Source organism: Ambystoma mexicanum, chromosome 2p, assembly GCF_040938575.1.
Source record: "Ambystoma mexicanum isolate Mex_15411 chromosome 2p, UKY_AmexF1_1, whole genome shotgun sequence".
Taxonomy (NCBI): domain Eukaryota; kingdom Metazoa; phylum Chordata; class Amphibia; order Caudata; family Ambystomatidae; genus Ambystoma; species Ambystoma mexicanum.
Window position 1 is genome coordinate 1,054,544,035 of NC_090923.1, and position 19,541 is coordinate 1,054,563,575.

The window sequence follows — 19,541 nt, forward strand, 5'->3', positions numbered from 1 at the left end:
AGTTTCTCAGCCAGTACCGATTTCACTAGAGCCATTAACAGAGCACTGTCCATTTCTTCTAATGACGAATTGTGGTGAGAATTTGTTGGGGTTGAATCTGTTGAAGGAATTAAATGTGGTAATTCATTGTTCTTCGGATGGAGTACATTTGACGATTTCACCTGAGCAATTTTCTGCTTCACAATTTTTGACTAAGCCTTTAAAGTCTGAATTTGATGACTATGATGTTGGCATTTTGCAAATTGAACCTGTTAAAATTGTTTTGAAGCCAGTAGCTAAGTTGCCACATATTCCACAATATAAGATTTCAGTTGAAGGTGAGCAAGCTCTGAAGAGCATAGTTTCTGATTTTGTTCATCGTGGAGTGATTGAGGAAATTGCAGGAAGTTTGTGCAATAGCCCGATTTTACCGGTGTACAAGAAAGGGGATAATGCGATTCCTTTCCGTTTTATTATTGATTTGCGTGCTATTAATAAGATTGTTGCTCCACAATTTCCAATTGTGCCTGATGTAACCACGATACTAACAATGATCCCAGCTTCTGCTACTCATTTCAGTGTGGTGGATCTTAAGAATGCCTTCTTTAGTATTCCCATACACGTGGATAGTAGATATTTGTTTGCGTTCACATTAGGGGGATGCTCGTTTACATTTACCCGTGTGCCACAAGGGTACAAGGAAAGTCTGAGTATTTACAGTAGAGCTTTGAAGGAGCAGCTCGATACACTTGAGTTGCCTCCCACATTATTGCCGTATGTTGATGACCTTCTTTTAGCTGCAGACTCAGAAGTTGCTTGCAAGGAAGGCACTGTGTTGCTGCTTATTCATCTAGCAGAGCATGGGCACAAAGCTTCATTGAAAACGTTTTAATATTGTCGACAGGAGGTCGCCTATTTAGGCTATCTCCTGTCAAACGAGGGAAGAAGACTGACACCTGAACGGATGAAAAGCATCTTAGCATGTCTGTCCCAAATACACAGAAAGAGGTCAGAGTCTTGATAGGAATGGTTTCTTACTGTAGACAGTGGATCCTGAATGTTTCACTAGTGATGAAACCAATGTTGGCATTGACAAAGAAGGGCATTTCTTTGCCATTACCATCGAACTTGGAACATCAGAAAGCTTTTGATCTGCTCTCAAGACTGCACTGTGTTCAGCACCAGTTTTGAGCACACCAAATTATGATAAAGCCTTTGTTCTGTATGTGCATGAATGTGATGGATGTGCTTTGGCTGTGTTAATGCAGGAACACGGGGGGAAGAATAGACTGTGCAGTTATCTTTCCTTCACGCTTGATCCTTTTGCATGCGCTTTGCCGAGATGCCTGAGAGCTGTTGCTGCTGCATCCGTAAAACAAAGTGAGGGTATGGTTTTAGGTCACTCTTTAACTGTGATGGCACCCCACTCCATAGACGTTCTATTGAACAGAACGCAAACGCAACATTTTACATCAGCACGATTAACAAGATACAAGCTGATTCTATTTGCACCGCATATCAAAATTACAAGCTGTTGCCCATTAAATCCGGCTGAACTATTGCCTCTTCCGCAAGAAACTGCTTGCAGTGACAAAATGTCACATGACTGCCTCTATACCACAGAGCAAGAAACCAAAGGCAGGAGTGATTTAAATGACGCACCATTGAAATATTCACAAGGGGAGCTATTTTGCAATGGCTCCTGCTTCAAACTTCCAGATGGTACATCCACTGCTGCTTATGCCATCACTACATTAAACACGATTGTGGAAACCAAAAGAATTTTGCATAACTCTGCGCAGGCCGCAGAGATTATCGCATTGACTCGAGCTTGTGGACTTTCCGAGGGGCTTAGAGTAAATATATTTACAGACAGCCAGTATGCCTTTGGGGTAGTTCACAACTTTGGTAGACTATGAGCAGAGAGAGGTTACTTGACCTCACACAGAACTAAGATTCAACATGGTACCTTGATAGTTCGGCTACTCTCAACACTTGTGCTTCCTACTCAACTAGCAATAATGAAGTGCGCCGCACATCAGAAAGTAACAGATGATGTGGGGAGAGGAAACACTTATGCTGACAGGATAACCAAACAGACAGCCACTGATTTATACTCAGAAATGTATGTCACTAAAGAACCCACAAACACTTGTATATTAGATGAAGGAATTGATTTCATAAAAGATATTCAAGTTGATGCCACTTTATAAGAACTTAAACACTGGGCTGAGGGTTTAGCAAGTTTGGATGAGGAAGGGTGCTGGGTGGACAACATAAAGAATAGATGGATGCTACCTGATGCTTATGTCACCGCAATGGTTACAATGGCTCATGGTCCTACTCATATATGTGCTAGTAGAATTTGTAAATTACTAGAACCTGTCTGGGTCAATGTAAACATCTCAAAGACTGCTGAGCGTTTGGTCAAAAATTGCATGTTATGCTTACAGCATAATGTGGAAAAGGGTGCATCGACACCGGGGGGTAGTTTTGGTCCCCCCTCTGTGCCCTTTGAAGTGATAGATTTCGACTTCATCGAAATGGAGCGCTGCCAGAATTATAAGTATGTTCTGCTAGTCATTTGAGCCTTTAGCAAGTGGGTCGAAGCATTCCCTGTAAAGGATTGCACAGCAATAACGACAGCGAAAAACATGCTTAAGGAATATTTTCCTAGGTTTGGTTTGCCAAGGGTCATTTGGTCGGACAATGGTCCACATTTTATCGCTGCTGTTATTCTGCAAGTATGCGCGGAATTACAGATCAATAAACGGTTCCATTCGGCCAGACATGCTCAGAGTGCTGGCTTTGTAGAACGCCATAATGGTATCTTAAAGAATAAGGTGGCTTAGATCTGTGCCAGTAGCAATTTGAAATGACCAGATGCCTCACTGGTAGCTTTATTGTCCATGCGGACGACCCCACAAACAAGAACTGGACTCTCCCCCATGAAATAGTAATGGGGAGACCAGCCAATATTTGGAACATGCCCAAGCCCAAGCGAATGAAAGACGTGGCGCATTTGCTTCTTTCTGAATGCTGTGACCAGTTAACTCAAAACTTGTATTTGATTTATCAACAGGTACGAGAAGCCCTCCCAGTTAAATACGAGGGGCCAGGACATCGACTTCGATCTGGGGATTGGGTGCTTACAAAAGCCTTTGAAAGAGAATCCAGTCTTGCACCGCGCTGGAGAGGGCCGTTCCAGGTCCTGTTGGCCACAAAGACCACTGTACGAGTATCTGGAAAGAGACACCGGATCCACACGACTCACGTCAAGAAGATACCTTTTCCTCTGCCACAGGACGAAGGAGAAGAGAAGGACACTGCCTGTTCTGTTCCCTACGACAAACAAGTTTTGAACAAAACCAAGGGTGTCTCAAAGATTCTTCCTGAACCCGTGGGGCCTGGGGAGACTGCTGCTTTGCCTTCAAATTCTTTCTTTGATCTTTCTGTACCCTTGAGCAATATTGCTTCTGCTTCACCACTTCCATCAGGAAGCAACAACACTCTGTTCGCAGATCACGCCGTATCTGGAGTCTTGAGGTACGATCTGCGTCCACGGCACTAGGCTTACAGCACAGCACGGCTGTGCCCACAGAAAATGACTGTTGAGGTAGTCCCTTGCCAATCTTGCTGAAACATAAGTAAGTGGCTGGGACCGGCAAAGTTACCTACTATCAAGATAAACCACGTGGTCAGGAGATCACCAACGAACGAACTTAAGGAGTCTGTTGCAGAAACCTTTCGAAACAAACTTTGAGGAACAATGCCTGTCGCTAACTCTACTCGTACGGCGCAAGCTATTGGTCGTGTGGCTAACAAAGACATTGAATACCAAAAGTAAAGTTCCTTGAGGACTTACTGTTTTCTTGTGATAATGTTAACTGGTCTAACAGTTGTGATTGTGCTTGGGTATTGGTATATTGAAGGGGTGTGTCCACTTGAGACGTTGCTACCTACTGAAAGTGTTCCCACTATGTCTTCACCTTTCGTGCATCTGCACACTCTACCTTCTAGGGATTCCCAACACAGACAGAGTTACCACAATAATACACTTCTATTAATCATGAATGCGACCCATGATTTTGAATAGAACAAATTGCTGGATATGTTCACATTTGCCAGAGCACGGGGAAAAAGGGTTAGGCTGGTATATTCCTCCTCTTCCTTTGACTACTGCATGCTATGCCTCTCTAAGGGCACTATTCTTTGGTCTTTGGAATGATAGCATTTCTGGGAACTTTAATGGGACTAATTTGAATGAATTTGAAAGACGAGTCCTGACGCCTCTGGGATGTTCCCTTTTCGCAAATAGGAGCAAACTCAATGTTGCTTTTATTAGACCTTCTTATAGATTTTCCAGACCTTTCCAATCGCTAATTTCTTTCAAGATGGCTCCCATAGGAAACCGGGATGCCATGCCTCCTTCTTATACTATCAATCATAGCCCCAACTCTGTTTCCTTCTGCATACAAAGGGATGGTCTCAGTTAATGGGTACTTTTGAGGGTTGTACCAACATTGCAAATCTGATTACTGAGGACAGATCTTTGTATGGGTGTCACGAGATGACACCCTGAAAAGAGAGGCACAGGACACCCAGGAAGGGTTTCGGGTGGTTGTGCCGAAGTAAGGTGGACAGAATAGTACACACACAGCTGAAAGTAATGAGAACGAAGAGTAGTCAAGTGTAGCAAGGAATAAGGTACAACAGAATGGATTCCCTCTAGGGGTGTATGCAGATATAGGGAAAGAGTATTCCACGGACCTTAGGAAAAACTCTAGCCTTCTGCACAGTTTGCTATAACAGAGGCTCACGCTGTTTGCTCATGACTAGGAACAACAGCTATAGGTGTCTGTAACGTAGAAACGAGACAAGGGAAGGGGCAGAGGTTGCCTGAAGGAAACCAACAGACAAGCTCTGTACAAAAGGGTCTACGAACAGTACAAGAGAAGATACTTAAAGACAAATCCAGGAAAAGGAAGTTGATAGCAAACTAGCAGAAGGAAATGAAGGGAAAGTCGTGTAACAGGATTGGATAGCAGAGAACAGTAAGGAACAAGGTTGAGTGCTCAGAGGAGCAGGAAAGCAATGAGCAAGCCCACAGGAGCAGGGCTGTAAGGTAGAGAGCCCAGAGGGAAAGGGCTTAGGGCAGCGGAGTAAAGCAGGATGAGCAAGCCCACAGGAGCAGGGCTGTAAGGTAGAGAGCCTAGAGGGAAAGGGCTTAGGGCAACAGAGTAAAGCAGGCTGCACGGCAATGAACCCAGAAGGGCCGGGCAGCAAGGTGTGAGCCCTGAGGGGCAGGGACGCTGACCTTAGAAGGTTGCAGAAGACTGTAGAGGGCTGCTAGGCCGAGAACCCAGCGGAAAAAGGTAGGTAGTAAGCAGCGGAGCATGATCAGCTGCAAGGTAGGAAGCCCAGAGGACAAGGGCTGTAGGCAGCCGGAGAGAGGCAGGCTGCAGAGCAGGGAGCCCAGAGGACAAGGGCTGTAGGCAGCCGGAGTGAGGCAGGCTGCAGAGCAGGGAGCCCAGAGGACAAGGGCTGAGGCTGGAAAGCAGCAGAGCGTGATCAGCTGCAATGTAGAGAGCCCGGCAGGGCAAGGGCGGAGGCTGGAAGGCAGTAGAGCGTGATCGGCTGCAATGTAGAGAGCCCGGCAGGGCAAGGGCGGAGGCTGGAAGGCAGCAGAGAGTGATCGGCTGCAATGTAGAGAGCCCGGCAGGGCAAGGGCGGAGGCTGGAAGACAGCAGAGCGTGATCGGCTGCAATGTAGAGAGCCCGGCAGGGCACTGGATCCAAAGCCGGAGTAAGGAGGAACCGCATACAAGATCCGTAGCTCAAAGCAACAAGGTGCTGGAAAGACTCCTAATGCAAGAGAGCGAGCTCCTGCAGGCAGCAGCATTTATACCGGCCAGCCCAGCACAGAGGCAGGCTAATTGGTCGCACCTGGTTAAGCACACCTGTAGACAATCGGCCACCTCCCTCTCTGTTCCTGAGCTGGTGGAAGCAGAGGAGATCCCTAGGGCTTCTGGGGATTGTAGTTCCGAAGATGGCGAATAGGAATGGCCAGGAAAAGATGGTTATAGCCAAGTGCATTGTGGTAAGTGTAGTTAAAGCCTCGCAAATGGGAAATAAGGTCCATATTGTTCGTAAATGTATGCGCCCATGGCGCAGGCATGACAATGGGTTTATAGTCATAATGTAGAAAAAAAAATGCCGACTTACAAATAGGTCGAAAAAAAATGTAGAAAACAATAATGTCGAAAACCTATACATATAATTAAGAGTCAATTTTTAGAAAAAAAAATGTCAATTAGCACTATCAATAAATAAATAAACAAGAAGAGTATAATTTACTAGGGGGGTCCCCCCCTAACCCCCCTCACCCAACACCCCCCGGCCACCCCACCCACCCCCCACCACCCTCTCACCCCTCATACTCAACACATTTTAATTATTAATATGTATTTTATTTTTTTTAGAAAAATTCGAAAAAATGTAGAAATAATTCGACATTATTGGTTTTCGACATTATTTTTTTCTAAAATAATTTTTTGACATTTTGACTTTCTAAATTATTGCATTCTAAAATATGAGTGACCACCCTTTGTATGTAGGCGATCCCGTTTATTTTGTCTGTGGCAATGAAGCTTATCCTTGGTTACCTAGAGATTGGCAGGGTACTTGTTATTTGGGTATCTTGCTACCAGAGGTATTTGTAGCCAGCACCTCTGACATCTCTAGAGCTCGTACAAGGCGGGACGAGAATGGTGATACTCCTTCACAGGTCATGGGTGATGTAGCAAAATCTTTTGTGCCATTTGGGGACAGATCATGAACTCTGAGGATATTAGGAGACTGGCAAGAGTATTGGAGAGAACCATCAACAGAACCACCGATATACTATACAATATGACGTTGGAACAGAAAACAATCAGATTAGTGGCTCTACAGAACAGGATGGTGTTAGACGTCATCCTGGCTGAGTGTGGTGGAGTATGTAAATTGATGGGATTGGCCTGTTGCATTTTCCGTACCTGACTCCTCCCCTACCATATTCAAGGCAATACAAAATCTGCATGTCCTAAGTGCAGTGTTTCTGAGGGAAATTAGGATCTTAGTGCTTGGTTCTGGGACTTTCTATGGTTTTGGGGATGGAAACACCTTTCAGTCTTTGTGGTAATCCTTGGTGTTCTATTTTTCTGTTGTTGTTGCATACAATGTCTTCCTGCCATATGTTCGATGTTAGGGGGATGTTGTACGCAAACTGTAGGTACATTAGGACCAAAAATATATGCACCCAAGAAAATGACTAATGTTTTCGTAATGAAGGATATCACTATCAAAGATGTAATGGCTATTGATATATCTGAGGAATGTGATTCAGGATGTATGGACATTGAGACATGTGGTTTTGAGTAAAGCGAATGGTGGAGTAAAGCTCTTGGCTTAGGCCAAAAGGAGGGTTTGTTAAACCATAATCATATAGTGCCTCCTTATTATGAATATTGGCCTAAGCCCTTTCACGTTACACAGAATAACGCATCTGAAATGTTCCGCTTTTTGATCGATATCGACGCCATATTAAGAATTGTCCGCCATTTTGATTTCAACTCTTGTTTCTATGTTCTAAAATGGTGGACTATGTTTTCAACTTGCAGCCAAGCTGAACGACCTTTGAGTTCTGTTAATGTTTAGGGTGACCGAGAGCAGACTGTTTGACCAATGTAAAGAAACCTTGTAACTCGAATGAGCTTCCATCCAAGTGTTGTCTGCGCTCACAAGCCTCATCCTTATACAAACAATGAGACAATGGAAAACAAACTTAGATTGTGTGGTCTGGCTGAACTACATTGTAGCGATTCTTGGGACAAGGCTTAGCGTGGATTAGGAAACCAACAATCTTATTGTAACTTCATGGACATGCAAACTTGTTTTGATCCCTTGTACAATATTGTAATATTTGACATATGAACTAGGCACAAACTCTAGCCAGTAACTTATTAGTGTGGAGAGGGGTTGGACAATGTTTCAATAAATAGTATAAATATGCCTGTGTTTAGATGTCCAACACTCACACGTCTCACTGGGTCTGCTGGTACACACTGCAAGGTGCTGGGAGACAGATAGCTATCTGTTTCGCTTTGACTGTACAGAAATAAAAGATACTTGTATCTTTTCAGCCCATGATTGGTGTATTTCATTTTGTGGTACTAAGCCTCGATATTTCCTTGGTCTTTCAACCTGGCCTAGTAAGAACGTTGTCTGTCTTTTCTCTGTTCCCCCTCATCTCGCCTTGAAACAATTGTGTATAGGCACGTTATAAATGCCATATCATATCATATTATATCATATCATATCATAGCTTGGTAGCACAGGCTGCCTAGATAACGAAGAGTGGCCCTCAGGGGACACTCGTGTGTAAAAATGGATGGATACGCCAGGGGCCATCATAAGGGTTGCAAGTACTCACCAAACCTCAGTGCACTCCAGGACAAGTAGTCAGTAGTCACGTCCACTTCGGTCGCAGGTTCAAATCCTGCAGTTGCATGGTTCTGCGGCTTTTAGGGGCTGTGTTCTAGGGATGATTCTGTGGCAGGACAGTGTTGATTTCTCTGCTCCTGATGAAGGTATCAGGCCAATTCCACTGCAATGAGTCTGAGGGCACAGGGGGGCACAGCAGCAAGGCACCCACAAAGATCGTCACCACAACTTGGGTGACACGGTGACCGCATATGCGCGGGTTCAGGCGTACTCACCTAATTCCAGACCTAGGAATGCTTGGTGTACGAAACTCTGCAGGAGAGTGCCTTATAGCCAGAGCTTACAGTCTCCAAATGGTCAAGTGTCAACTCAAGACGGCAGCGGTTCCAGGGAAAAGGTCCCGTGCAAGCTGGTAATTTCACTGGGTGGTCCAGGAACACTTCTGAGAAGGCTCACTTACAGGTTAAGTTGGAGGTGCCGAGAATAGTTAGTCCCTCTATTCCAATGTGTCAAAGTGCGTTTGAAGACCTTCTAGGTTCAATCACAAACAGGGAGTCCAATGGGACGACAGCGGGCTCAGGGTGCCAAACCTTCTAGCGGGTCACCAGCGGTTCCTCGGCTCTGCCTCTTGGTTTCAGGATACTTGGAATTCTATACAATAATTGCTAGACTCATTAAAGGCTTATTTCAGGCACACTCCAGGGGGTGAGTCCCTGAGTTAATTAGTTCTTAAACAACTCAGCCTTTTATCCTTCTGAGGTTGATAAATGAGTACTATTGTATGTATATTTGTTCTATATACAGTACCTAAGCATAAGTGCTTTATAATAACACATCATTATCATTTGGCCTTGGATGTCTTCTTGCATTCACAGTAATTTGGTAATATGGGTCTATACACACTGATATTAATGATATATATGGTGATCCATTCTTGTATGAAATGTCTATCACATTATAGTGATAACGTAACCATATTTTTAGTTGTGTACGTAGGAACAATGCTATGTGATGCCCCTTCCTTTTTCATCAAGAGTCGAAAGGCTGTGTTCCTTCACTTCCTGCGATGTCACTTTGGGGTCAGGTCAAATTACATCACTTCCTGTGATGTCATCAGAGGTCAAGGGCCGTGTGTTGTCACTTCCGCTAACCCTTGTGTTTTGGTGAAATGCCTTCCCTGCACAACTGGAGGGAAATTGCACATGAATGGAAATCTTTTCTAACAGGAGCCACCCTCTGGATCCAAGGGCTTTTCCTTGGAAACCCCTTTTTGTTGGAGTTATGTTTTATATATCTTGGTTGTAAACACTTTTGTCTATTATTAAGTCAAAGACATTTCCATGCACCCTTTTGCTGTTTTGTTTCTAGTGTGAGGGTCCGATTAGAACAGGCTTGTCCAACCTTTTTGAATGTGGGGCCGAAGCATTAACTTTTTGTCACCCGGTGGGACGGCGAGCCAAAAGTGAACACCCTCACCCAAAGCAGTATATTCAAAAGCAATGGTGTGTGACCTTTGACACAATAGCATCACAGGCATAGCCATGCAGTCCCAAAGATAGCTTTTGGTGTCGGGGCAGTGATCAAAGGTTAGTTTATTGTGATTTCTTCCAGTGTGTATGTGTTGATATTTCTCTGAAATAGTGGGGGCGACCGAGCGTAGCTAGGGAGCTATAACGATCGAGGGAGGGTTTGGGGGGTCTCCCCCCCCCCCAAGATTATTTTTCCAAATATGGGGCTGCAATTGTACATTTTACAGCTGGAAAAGTTACCAAAAAGCCATAAGTTTACAATCAGTTCTAAAGGGGAACATGTACATTCCATGTCACCAACAGCAGACAAGAACATTGTAGAACACAACACATTTTAATGATCAATGTGTCCACAGTGTAAGACAGCACTTTCACTGATGTAACACATTGGCATGCTGGTTGTGCCCAAAATAGGCCTCTGTTGCAACATGTCTATGCTGACTGTTCCCAATTTAGGCCAGCATTGTCCTCTACAAAGCATGATTGATGCTGCCTGAACATGTGCAGTGTTCCCAATACATATGCCAGCGTATCTCTGTAATACACATTCATTACTTCTGTGGTAATGAAAGAAGCATAATCCAATTCCAGGGGGCACCTGAGGCAGTAATGTGTGCATGGACCTGATTAATTTATTTCTTTCTGCAATGTTGGTCGGACCCAACATTGCAGAAATAAATAAATAAATCGGGTCCACGGACCCGACAAACATTGAACAAATAAATAAATAAACAGGGCCGTGGCCTGTTACTGCCTCTGGTGCCCCTCCCACACCCTTTTAGGGGACACCAGAGGCAGTAACAGTCCTCATGGCCCGGTTTATTTCTTTATTTGTTCAATGTTTTCTGTACAGCCTCGCGGGCCACATGAAATGGCTTGTAGGGCCGCATTGTGGCCCGCAGGCCCTATGTTGGACAACCTTGGCTTAGAATGTTTTTGACACAAAGACGGCTCTTAAGTTACTGACTACTTGACACAGACAGATCCTTAGTTTTAGTCTTTCGGGTAGGGAGAATCCTCTTCAGAATGGGAATAGAGAGGCGTTTTTCCAACCCATTACTGTTTAATAAAATACCTGACTTAGAAAATAACAAAACTTTGTGTCTGCCTCACAGCACATTGCGTTCTTGGTGCAACCTTTTCACAACTCTTTTCAGGTTGTTGTTTACTTATGTCATTGTTAATTAAAGGCATGATCTGCATGAAGGACTATTGACAAAATATATGTTGAAAAACAAAATGCCAATAAAAATATTTTAAAATAAATAATTCACAACTCTTTTCAGCACATTAATAGAAACATTTTAAGTGGAGAACCCTCCCAAAAGTAGCTTGGGACCCTCAGGCTCACTCCCTTCTTTTTGCTTATATTCAGCGCAGATACAGTGTTTCGCCCCTCAATTCGGCAATGAACCATTAACCACTAATAACAGTTTTTAAAAGCGTGCAAATTATCGTGACTCTCCTCCAAAAGCTTGGTGCCTGAGATTGTGAGGCCATGAACTGTAGTTTATTTTACATGGTCATAATACAGGAGAAAGGGGCATGGTGGCTTCATTTATCTGTGAATGGGATGGAGGTGTCTTTTAATGAGTGTTCGACTCAGGAGTCTGACGCCCAAGCTACCCTCCCCAGGCCTCTGGTGCGCTGTCAGACCTTTGACACAGACAGGATCTCCCTGTTTGGCAGGAATGTTCAGAGAAGCCAAGTTATATGCCCCATGAATGACTTTTGAACCCATCAGTATACACCAGCAACTCAGAGGTGTTGTTCCGCTTCTGTTTAGGAGTAACATATTATCTGGGGTTGGCGATTAACACAATGAACAACTAGGCAGTCCCCACTGTAAAGTGAGTAGGAGAGCAGTCATTGACGGCACTCTGACAAGTCTCCGCAGCCTACCGGTGACATCTCATTGAGCACATCAAGGCGTGAACGATGCGAGAATTTTCTCATGGACCAGAGGACCCCCAAGGCTCTATGCTCAGTCTTAGAGGGCGTCATGGAAGAGAGTTGTCTGGCACAGATGGGGGTCCCCCCTTGCATCCCCCCTTGCTTGAGGCCTGCCATCACTCTGAAGGAGAGGTACGTGTACAGTCAACAAGGCACCATCCCATATGTCCATTACTTAATTAGGCCAAGTGACTCATGGACTCAATGGACTCAATAAGGGTGGAATGTGGCATGGCACTCTCACCAACCATGACTGGCAGTATCCTGGCAGTGTCCTCTCTGTGACTGGCCCCTCCTAAACATGTGACTGTCACCTCCAACCCACATAGCTAACTCCACCAAACCATATGATTTGTCCCTCATACCCATATGACAGGCAGGCACTACACAGGTTCTTGGTGTCTCCCTCTCCTCTGCCTCTTTTCTCCCCTGTGGCTGCCGCTACAACTCATTTGATTTTCAAGTCAATGGGGTCTCTAAACCATGTGATTGGCTCCTCCCACCAGTTGTTGTCACTTCCTCACCCACTGAGGACTAGCACCCACAACCCATGTGACTAGCAGTAGCCCAGATTTATTTGAATGCCATTTCCCCTAATCCATTTCCCTGAAAACAGTAGGGGAAATGGTATATGGCTAAGTCATATTAGGTGGGATCTGGGGTAAGGGATAAGGGTGTAAGTTAGGGTGGGGAAGCGTTAGGGGGGCTGCCGGGGTCTCCTCCCACTTAAAAAAAAGAAGAAGTGTTTTTTCGGGGAAATGGATTCAGTGAAATCTCCAGTAGGAGAAATACATTTGCAAATATCACATACATCCTGTGACTAGTGCCTCCCACTGCTGAGCTTGTTTCTGCAAACAGATAGCAATGCCTCTTCCTACCCCACAGTTTCTGGCTCCCTCGCCCAATCAGGCAGGTTCAATGAAGCCTCATCACTTTCGTTTGGCACGTTTGGAGATGTTCTGAAAATGAAAGAGGGAGATGTCAAGGCAGATACATGGCATGTCTGTGACAATTATAATGCAGTTCTGAGAGGTCATTGGTTAGAGGGCCTAAGCAGCTCTTTTTATTCAAAGTATTTGACGATTTATATTTAGGTTTCATATGTAGCCTTATGAGATATTGCAGGCACCTCTTTTGTAATTACGATTCGTTGGTGTGGCCAGCGTGAGTCACCTATATTACATGTATTATATAGGTGTGCCTGTCTATTGCTGTCACCATCTCCGTTTCTATGATTAGTGAGCAGCATCTCTCTTGATGTGAGTCTTTACGTTTCTACAGTTAGTGAGTGGCACATCTCTTGCTGTCAGTGCATATATTTCTAAGCAGAGTGACCACAACCTCTCTTGCTGTCAGTGTTTATGTTTCAATGGTTTCTGAGCAGCACCTCTCGTGCTGTCAGGGTTTATATAACTATTGTTAGTGAGGAAAAGTTCTCTTGCTTTCTTTGCATATGTTTCTTTGGTTAGTGAGCAGCACCCCTCTTGCTGTCGGTGTTTACGTTTCTAATGATAGTGAGCAGCACCCCTCTTGCTGTCGGTGTTTACGTTTCTAATGATAGTGAGCAGCACCCCTCTTGCTCACGGTGTTTACGTTTCTAATGATAGTGAGCAGCACCCCTCTTGCTGTCGGTGTTTACGTTTCTAATGATAGTGAGCAGCACCCCTCTTGCTGTCGGTGTTTACGTTTCTAATGATAGTGAGCAGCACCCCTCTTGCTGTCGGTGTTTACGTTTCTAATGATAGTGAGCAGCACCCCTCTTGCTGTCAGTGTTTACGTTTCTAATGATAGTGAGCAGCACCCCTCTTGCTCTCGGTGTTTACGTTTCTAATGATAGTGAGCAGCACCCCTCTTGCTGTCAGTGTTTACGTTTCTAATGATAGTGAGCAGCACCCCTCTTGCTCACGGTGTTTACACTTCTAATGATAGTGAGCAGCACCCCTCTTGCTCTCGGTGTTTACGTTTCTAATGATAGTGAGCAGCACCCCTCTTGCTGTCAGTGTTTACGTTTCTAATGATAGTGAGCAGCACCCCTCTTGCTCACGGTGTTTACGCTTCTAATGATAGTGAGCAGCACTCCTCTTGCTCTCGGTGTTTACGTTTCTAATGATAGTGAGCAGCACCCCTCTTGCTCACGGTGTTTACGTTTCTAATGATAGTGAGCAGCACCCCTCTTGCTGTCAGTGTTTACGTCTCGAATGATAGTGAGCAGCACCCCTCTTGCTCTCGGTGTTCATGTGTCAATGGTTAGTGGGTAGCACCTCTCGTACTGTCAGGGTTTACGTTTCTATGGTTAGTGAGTGTTACCTTTTTTACATCAGTTTATATGCTGCTTTGGTTAGTGAGCAGCACATCTTTTGATGTCACTGACAGTACATTAGTCTCAATGGTTTGTGAGCAGCTCTTCTCTTGCTGTCAGCGTTTATGTTTCAATGGTTAGTGAGTAGTACAGTGTTAATATTACCATGGATAGGGAGGAAACGTTTTCTTGCTGTCTTTGCATATGTTTCTTTGGTTAGTGGGCTGCACCTCTTTTGTTGTCAGTGCATTTTGTTAATGGTTAAGGAGCAGCATCTCTCTTGCTGCCGGCGTTTATGTTTCAATGGTTAGTGAGTAGCACAGTGTTAATATTACCATGGATAGGGCGGAAACGTTTTCTTGCTGTCTTCGCAAATGTTTCTTTGGTTAGTGGGCTGCACCTCTTTTGTTGTCAGTGCATTTTGTTAATGGTTAAGGAGCAGCATCTCTCTTGCTGCCGGCGTTTATGTTTATAAGGTAAGTGTGGAGCACCTCTGCTGCTGTCAGAGTTTATGTTTCAATTTTGAGTGAGCATTGCCTCTTTTGCTGTCATTGCATATACTTCAATGGCTAAGGTGCAGCAACTTTCTTGTTGTCAGTGCACATGTTTCAATGGTTATTGAGCAAAACCTATCTTGCTGGCAGTCTATAGGTTTCTATGACTAATCAAAATCACCTGTATTGCTGTCATTGTATACGTTTCTATGGTTAGTGAGCAACACCACACTTCCTGTCATTATATAGGTTTCAGTGGTTATTAGGCAGCACCTATCTTCGTGTCAGTGTATAGGGTTTTATGAATAGTGAGCAGCAGCTGGGTTGTTATTGCTGTGTCTGTGTCTAAGGTTACTCAGAATCATCCCTCTTCCTGTCAGTCTTTATGTTTCTATGGTTAGTGAGCAGTACCTCTCTTGCTGTCAGCCTTCTTGTTTCCATGGTTAATGAGCAACACCTCTCTTGCTGTCACTGTTTACATTTCTGTGGGTGGTGAGCAACCCCCCCTTTTGCGGCTGATGCATATGTTTCAATGGTTGCTGAGTAGTGTGACTCTTGCTGTCCATGTTGTAGCAGTCTTCGAAGCATCACATCAGTGAAAGACAGAAGACCTGCATTAATGAGGTTCAGTTTTATTGGAACATTGTATGGTCTGGTAACAGGTTTTTCCTGTTCTCCCTTACCCTGGCTGGGTTTGGGTTCTGTTTTTTATTGTTTTTTTTTGTTGTCCTTTATGTTTTTTGTTGCTATCTAATTGTCTCTGTTAACATGCATTCCTTGCACTCTACAAAAGTGGACCACTTGAAGCTAATCTCATGGAATGTTAATGGGTTAAACAACCCTGCTAAGAGTACTAAGGTGTTGTCGTATTTGAAAACAATGTCCTGTGACATAGCCATGCTCCAAGAAACCTACCTTGATAATGCAGAAGCTCGTAAACTCAAACAGATGTGGGTTGGGGCAAACATACTTTTCCACATTTACAGCAACTAAAAGGGGAGTCTCCATACTGTTCAAGAGAAACTTGCCTCTTCAAATACTCGCTAGTAATGCAGATACAGAGGGTAGGATTATATCTGTGAAGGTTAAAATCGAGGATAGTATAACACTGTTTTGCTGCATCTATGCTCCTACCATCATAGATTCTAGTTTTTTTCATAAAGTGGAACAACAAATCCAAAATAGCCAAATGGACTATGTCATTCTGGGGGATGATTTTAATTTTGCGATCGATCCAATGCTGGACCGCTCGAACGGGGCAAGGAGTAGACTGCCAAGGCAGAGTAGTCTGGCACTGGACAACTTGGTTGAGGAATTCCGTTTGTCAGACATATGGTGACTGCAGCATCCAACAGATAGAGACTATAGTTTTCATTCCGCAAGTCATGATGTATATTCTTGAATTGATTTCTACCTAACGTCTGGATGTGTGACACCAAGTTGCTATGATACAGATATCAGAGTTATCAGGATCACTGAGCATTCACCAGTGTCAATGCGCCTGGCGTTGCACTACACTTTGACTAAAACCGTCTGTGGCGAATAAATACCTGTAATACATAATGACCAGCTGAAAGCGGAGATAGCAAAAGAAATTGATAACTTCATTGAAATAAATAAAACAGAAGATGTTTCTCATTTTCTCTGTCTGGGAAGCCCTGAAGTGTTACATGTGAGGATACCTGATGGCAAAGACTGGTTGGTGCTGGAGAGATAAAGAAAAGGAGATGAAACAGCTCACAAAGGAAGCAAAACACCTTGATAGATGCTATGCCAACAGTAATGACCAGGCATTACATGTGGAACTGAGGAAGAAGAAATTTAAATTGAACAAGATCATTTCTGATAAAACACAATACACACTGTTCCAAAATAAGATCAATTTGAGAATGGAGAGAAGGCCGGAAGGCTACTAGCATACAGATTAAAAATTGCAGAGAGTGGGAGGACAATTGTGGCAGTGAGAGACAACGCCGACAACCTGCTACTATGACATAAGGATATTAAAAATTGATTCAAAGAGTTCTATGAGCACTTATATGAATCAGAATCAAACAATGTGTCAGAGTCTATCGCTTCTTTTTTGAGCCGAATTCAAGTTCCAAGATTACCAGAGAAACTCGGAGCATCGTTGGAGGCTACTATCACTGTGGAAGATATCCAAGATGCAATCCTGGGTCTACGAACCAAGAAATCACCTGGAGATCACCTGGAACAGATGGTCTCCCCACGGAATTCTATCAGATGTTGCCGGAAAGTGCTCTCAAACCTCTACGTGATGTGTCCTTCACATCATTTGAGAAAAGATTGCTGCCCACTACCACGAGACATGCACTCATGACTGTGTTACTAAAAAAGGATAAATCTCCAATGAGATGTGAAAGCTACAGACCTATCCGTCTAATCAAAACAGATTGCAAATTGTTAGCCAAGATATTAGCAAGAAGACTGGAGAAGGTTGCACAAAGGCTGATACATGCAAATCAAGCTGGCTTCGTCAATGGAAGATCTGTGGCGGACAACATGCGAAAATTACTCTTAACCATTGAAGAAGGGAGCAAATTGGATACTCCAGTGGAGGAGATCTCCCTCGATGCAGAGAAGGCCTTCGATAGGATTGAATGGGTCTACATGTTTGGAAATTTGAGGACGATGGGATTTGGGCCTAACTTTTTGGGTTGGGCAAGTCCAACTACAAGTGTACTCACAAATGGTCTAGTCTCTGAGGCATTTGAGTTGAGTAGAGGGACAAGGCACGGTTGCCCGCTCTCTCCGTTAGTGTTCATCCTCGCGATGGAACCTCTGGCAATAATGCTCAGGGTTAATGATCACATAGGTGGCATTGGAAACATTGGCTGTTCTGGAAAACTCTGGCTTTATGCGGATGACCTATTGGTGGTCATGCAGGAACCTGAACTGGGCATGCCATACCTGATGGAAGACATCCAGATATTCTCTGTCATCTCTGGATATAAGGTTAACTGGAGTAAATCGGAGATCCTTCCAGTCTTAAGGCAGTGCATGTGTCACATGTTTGATAACTTGTATTTTATATGGTGTGCAGAAAGGATTGCATACCTTGGGATTTGGATCAGCCCTGAGATAAAAACATTGCCAAGAATTAATTGTGATTGCTTGTTGCCAAAGCTGAGGGCAGATGTCGATCGTTGGTCGCTTCTAAGGCTTTCATTATGGTGCAAAGTCAATTGCATAAACATGAATATGGCACTGAGAATCAATTATATTCTGTCCATGCTCCAACTGAAAACATCCAAATTGATCTTTATGGAACTCGACGGTCTGATGCAAAGATTCCTATGGATGGCAAGCAACCCAGGATTGCTTTACAAAAGATGCAATTACCTTTAATGCGGGGGGTATGAATTTGCCGAATTTCTCAGAGTAGCACTTAGAATTCTCAATGAGGCATTTGACCTGCATGATGAACACTGAACCAAACAGATGTGTCTTTCAGCTGGATCACCATGCCTTCTTATTGACAACATTGAAGGGCCATCGACAGCTGAGCCTGCTTACTACCTTTTTACGTGAATGCTGGCAATCCTTATGCAGCTGCCTGGAATTTGACCCTTTCATTTATCTAGAAGCATCAATCTGGCTGAATCCATCCATAACCGGACAAGGGAAAGTGCTATTCTGGGCATCCTGGTACCTACGTGGAATCCGATATATCAAAGACATCCTGGAAAACAGATCATGGGTCCCATTCACTCATCTAAAGAGGAACTTGGACTGCTAGATTGCAGCTATGCCGAATATAGACTACTGAGAGGCTTAATATCTGCCAAACCTGAATTTAGGCCTGAAGAATTTGGGCAAAGTGCAGGCTGGCTTACAATGGAACTTTGTGCCCAAGCAAATCATCCGGCTGCCACTGTATATAACATCCTTGCATCAAAAAGGAAGGGAGTCCCTGAATTTGCAGCTGTCTCGGCCGTCGAACTGGACGAGGAAGTTAGTCCAGAATACTGGAAGGGATGTTGCAACAATGTCCGGATTGCGAGCATGGACTGGGGACTTAGAGCCACGCAAACAAAACTGCTTTTTAGAACATATTGGTCACCAGATAGAATGTTTAAAAGAGGACTCTTAAATAAAGACAGATGCTGGAAGTGTAACCGGTCAGTGGGTACTCTAAGTCACTTAATGTGGTTTTGTGTGAAGACCAACATTTTCTGGGAAGAGATATGTGAGCGGATGGGCTTGGTGCTCCTATGTCTGATCCCGAGAAAGGCCACACTTCTGATTCTCGGGGACGTCAAACCCTTGGGTGACCTATCATTTTCAAAGAAAATATGGGTGTAAAGAGGCTGTATGCTTTCAATAAATAATGATCTTGTGTGCTTGGAAGTCCCCTAACAGCTTCAACATCGATGAGTGGGTGGAAAAATGACTAACTGTGTCAAGGTATGAAAAAGCTATCCTAAAGTATAAAGATGAATCTGACAGATTCAATGACCGCTGGGGCCTGTTCGTAGACACCTGTGGTTAACCGTCTCTTTCATTACTTGCAGTGTGAACTATATTCAGTGTATATGCTGCTCCATTGTATCTACAGTATTATCTGGTTGCATTGTTGTTTCACATATGTACCCCATTGGAAAGACATTTGATGGGACATTGTTGCATCATGCTTTCAAGATTTTTAAACTTTTTTTTCTTTTATTTCTCTTTCTCCCTTGTTTCAATTAAACATTATGTTAAGACTGCTATATAGATACAATTGTTATATTAAATTTGCAGAATTTCATGGTAGATCTGTTTTTTGCCTGTACTGTATTTG

The 19,541-nt window shown here is 43.9% G+C and overlaps 1 protein-coding gene across 2 annotated transcripts in view; it reads left to right on the forward strand.

Annotated features, from left to right (window-relative positions):
- The first annotated feature begins 11,865 nt into the window (after nt 1-11,865).
- Nucleotides 11,866-19,541, forward strand: part of LOC138567098 (solute carrier family 22 member 20-like) — a 376,503-nt gene continuing 368,827 nt past the window's right edge. The window contains exon 1 of one of the 2 annotated variants that reach the window (XM_069644968.1): nt 11,866-12,076. In XM_069644968.1, coding sequence (XP_069501069.1) covers nt 11,930-12,076 — 147 coding nt within the window. In that variant the 5' untranslated portion in view covers nt 11,866-11,929. The remainder of the gene's footprint in view (nt 12,077-19,541) is intronic. The other variant, XM_069644969.1, reaches the window with a different exon arrangement.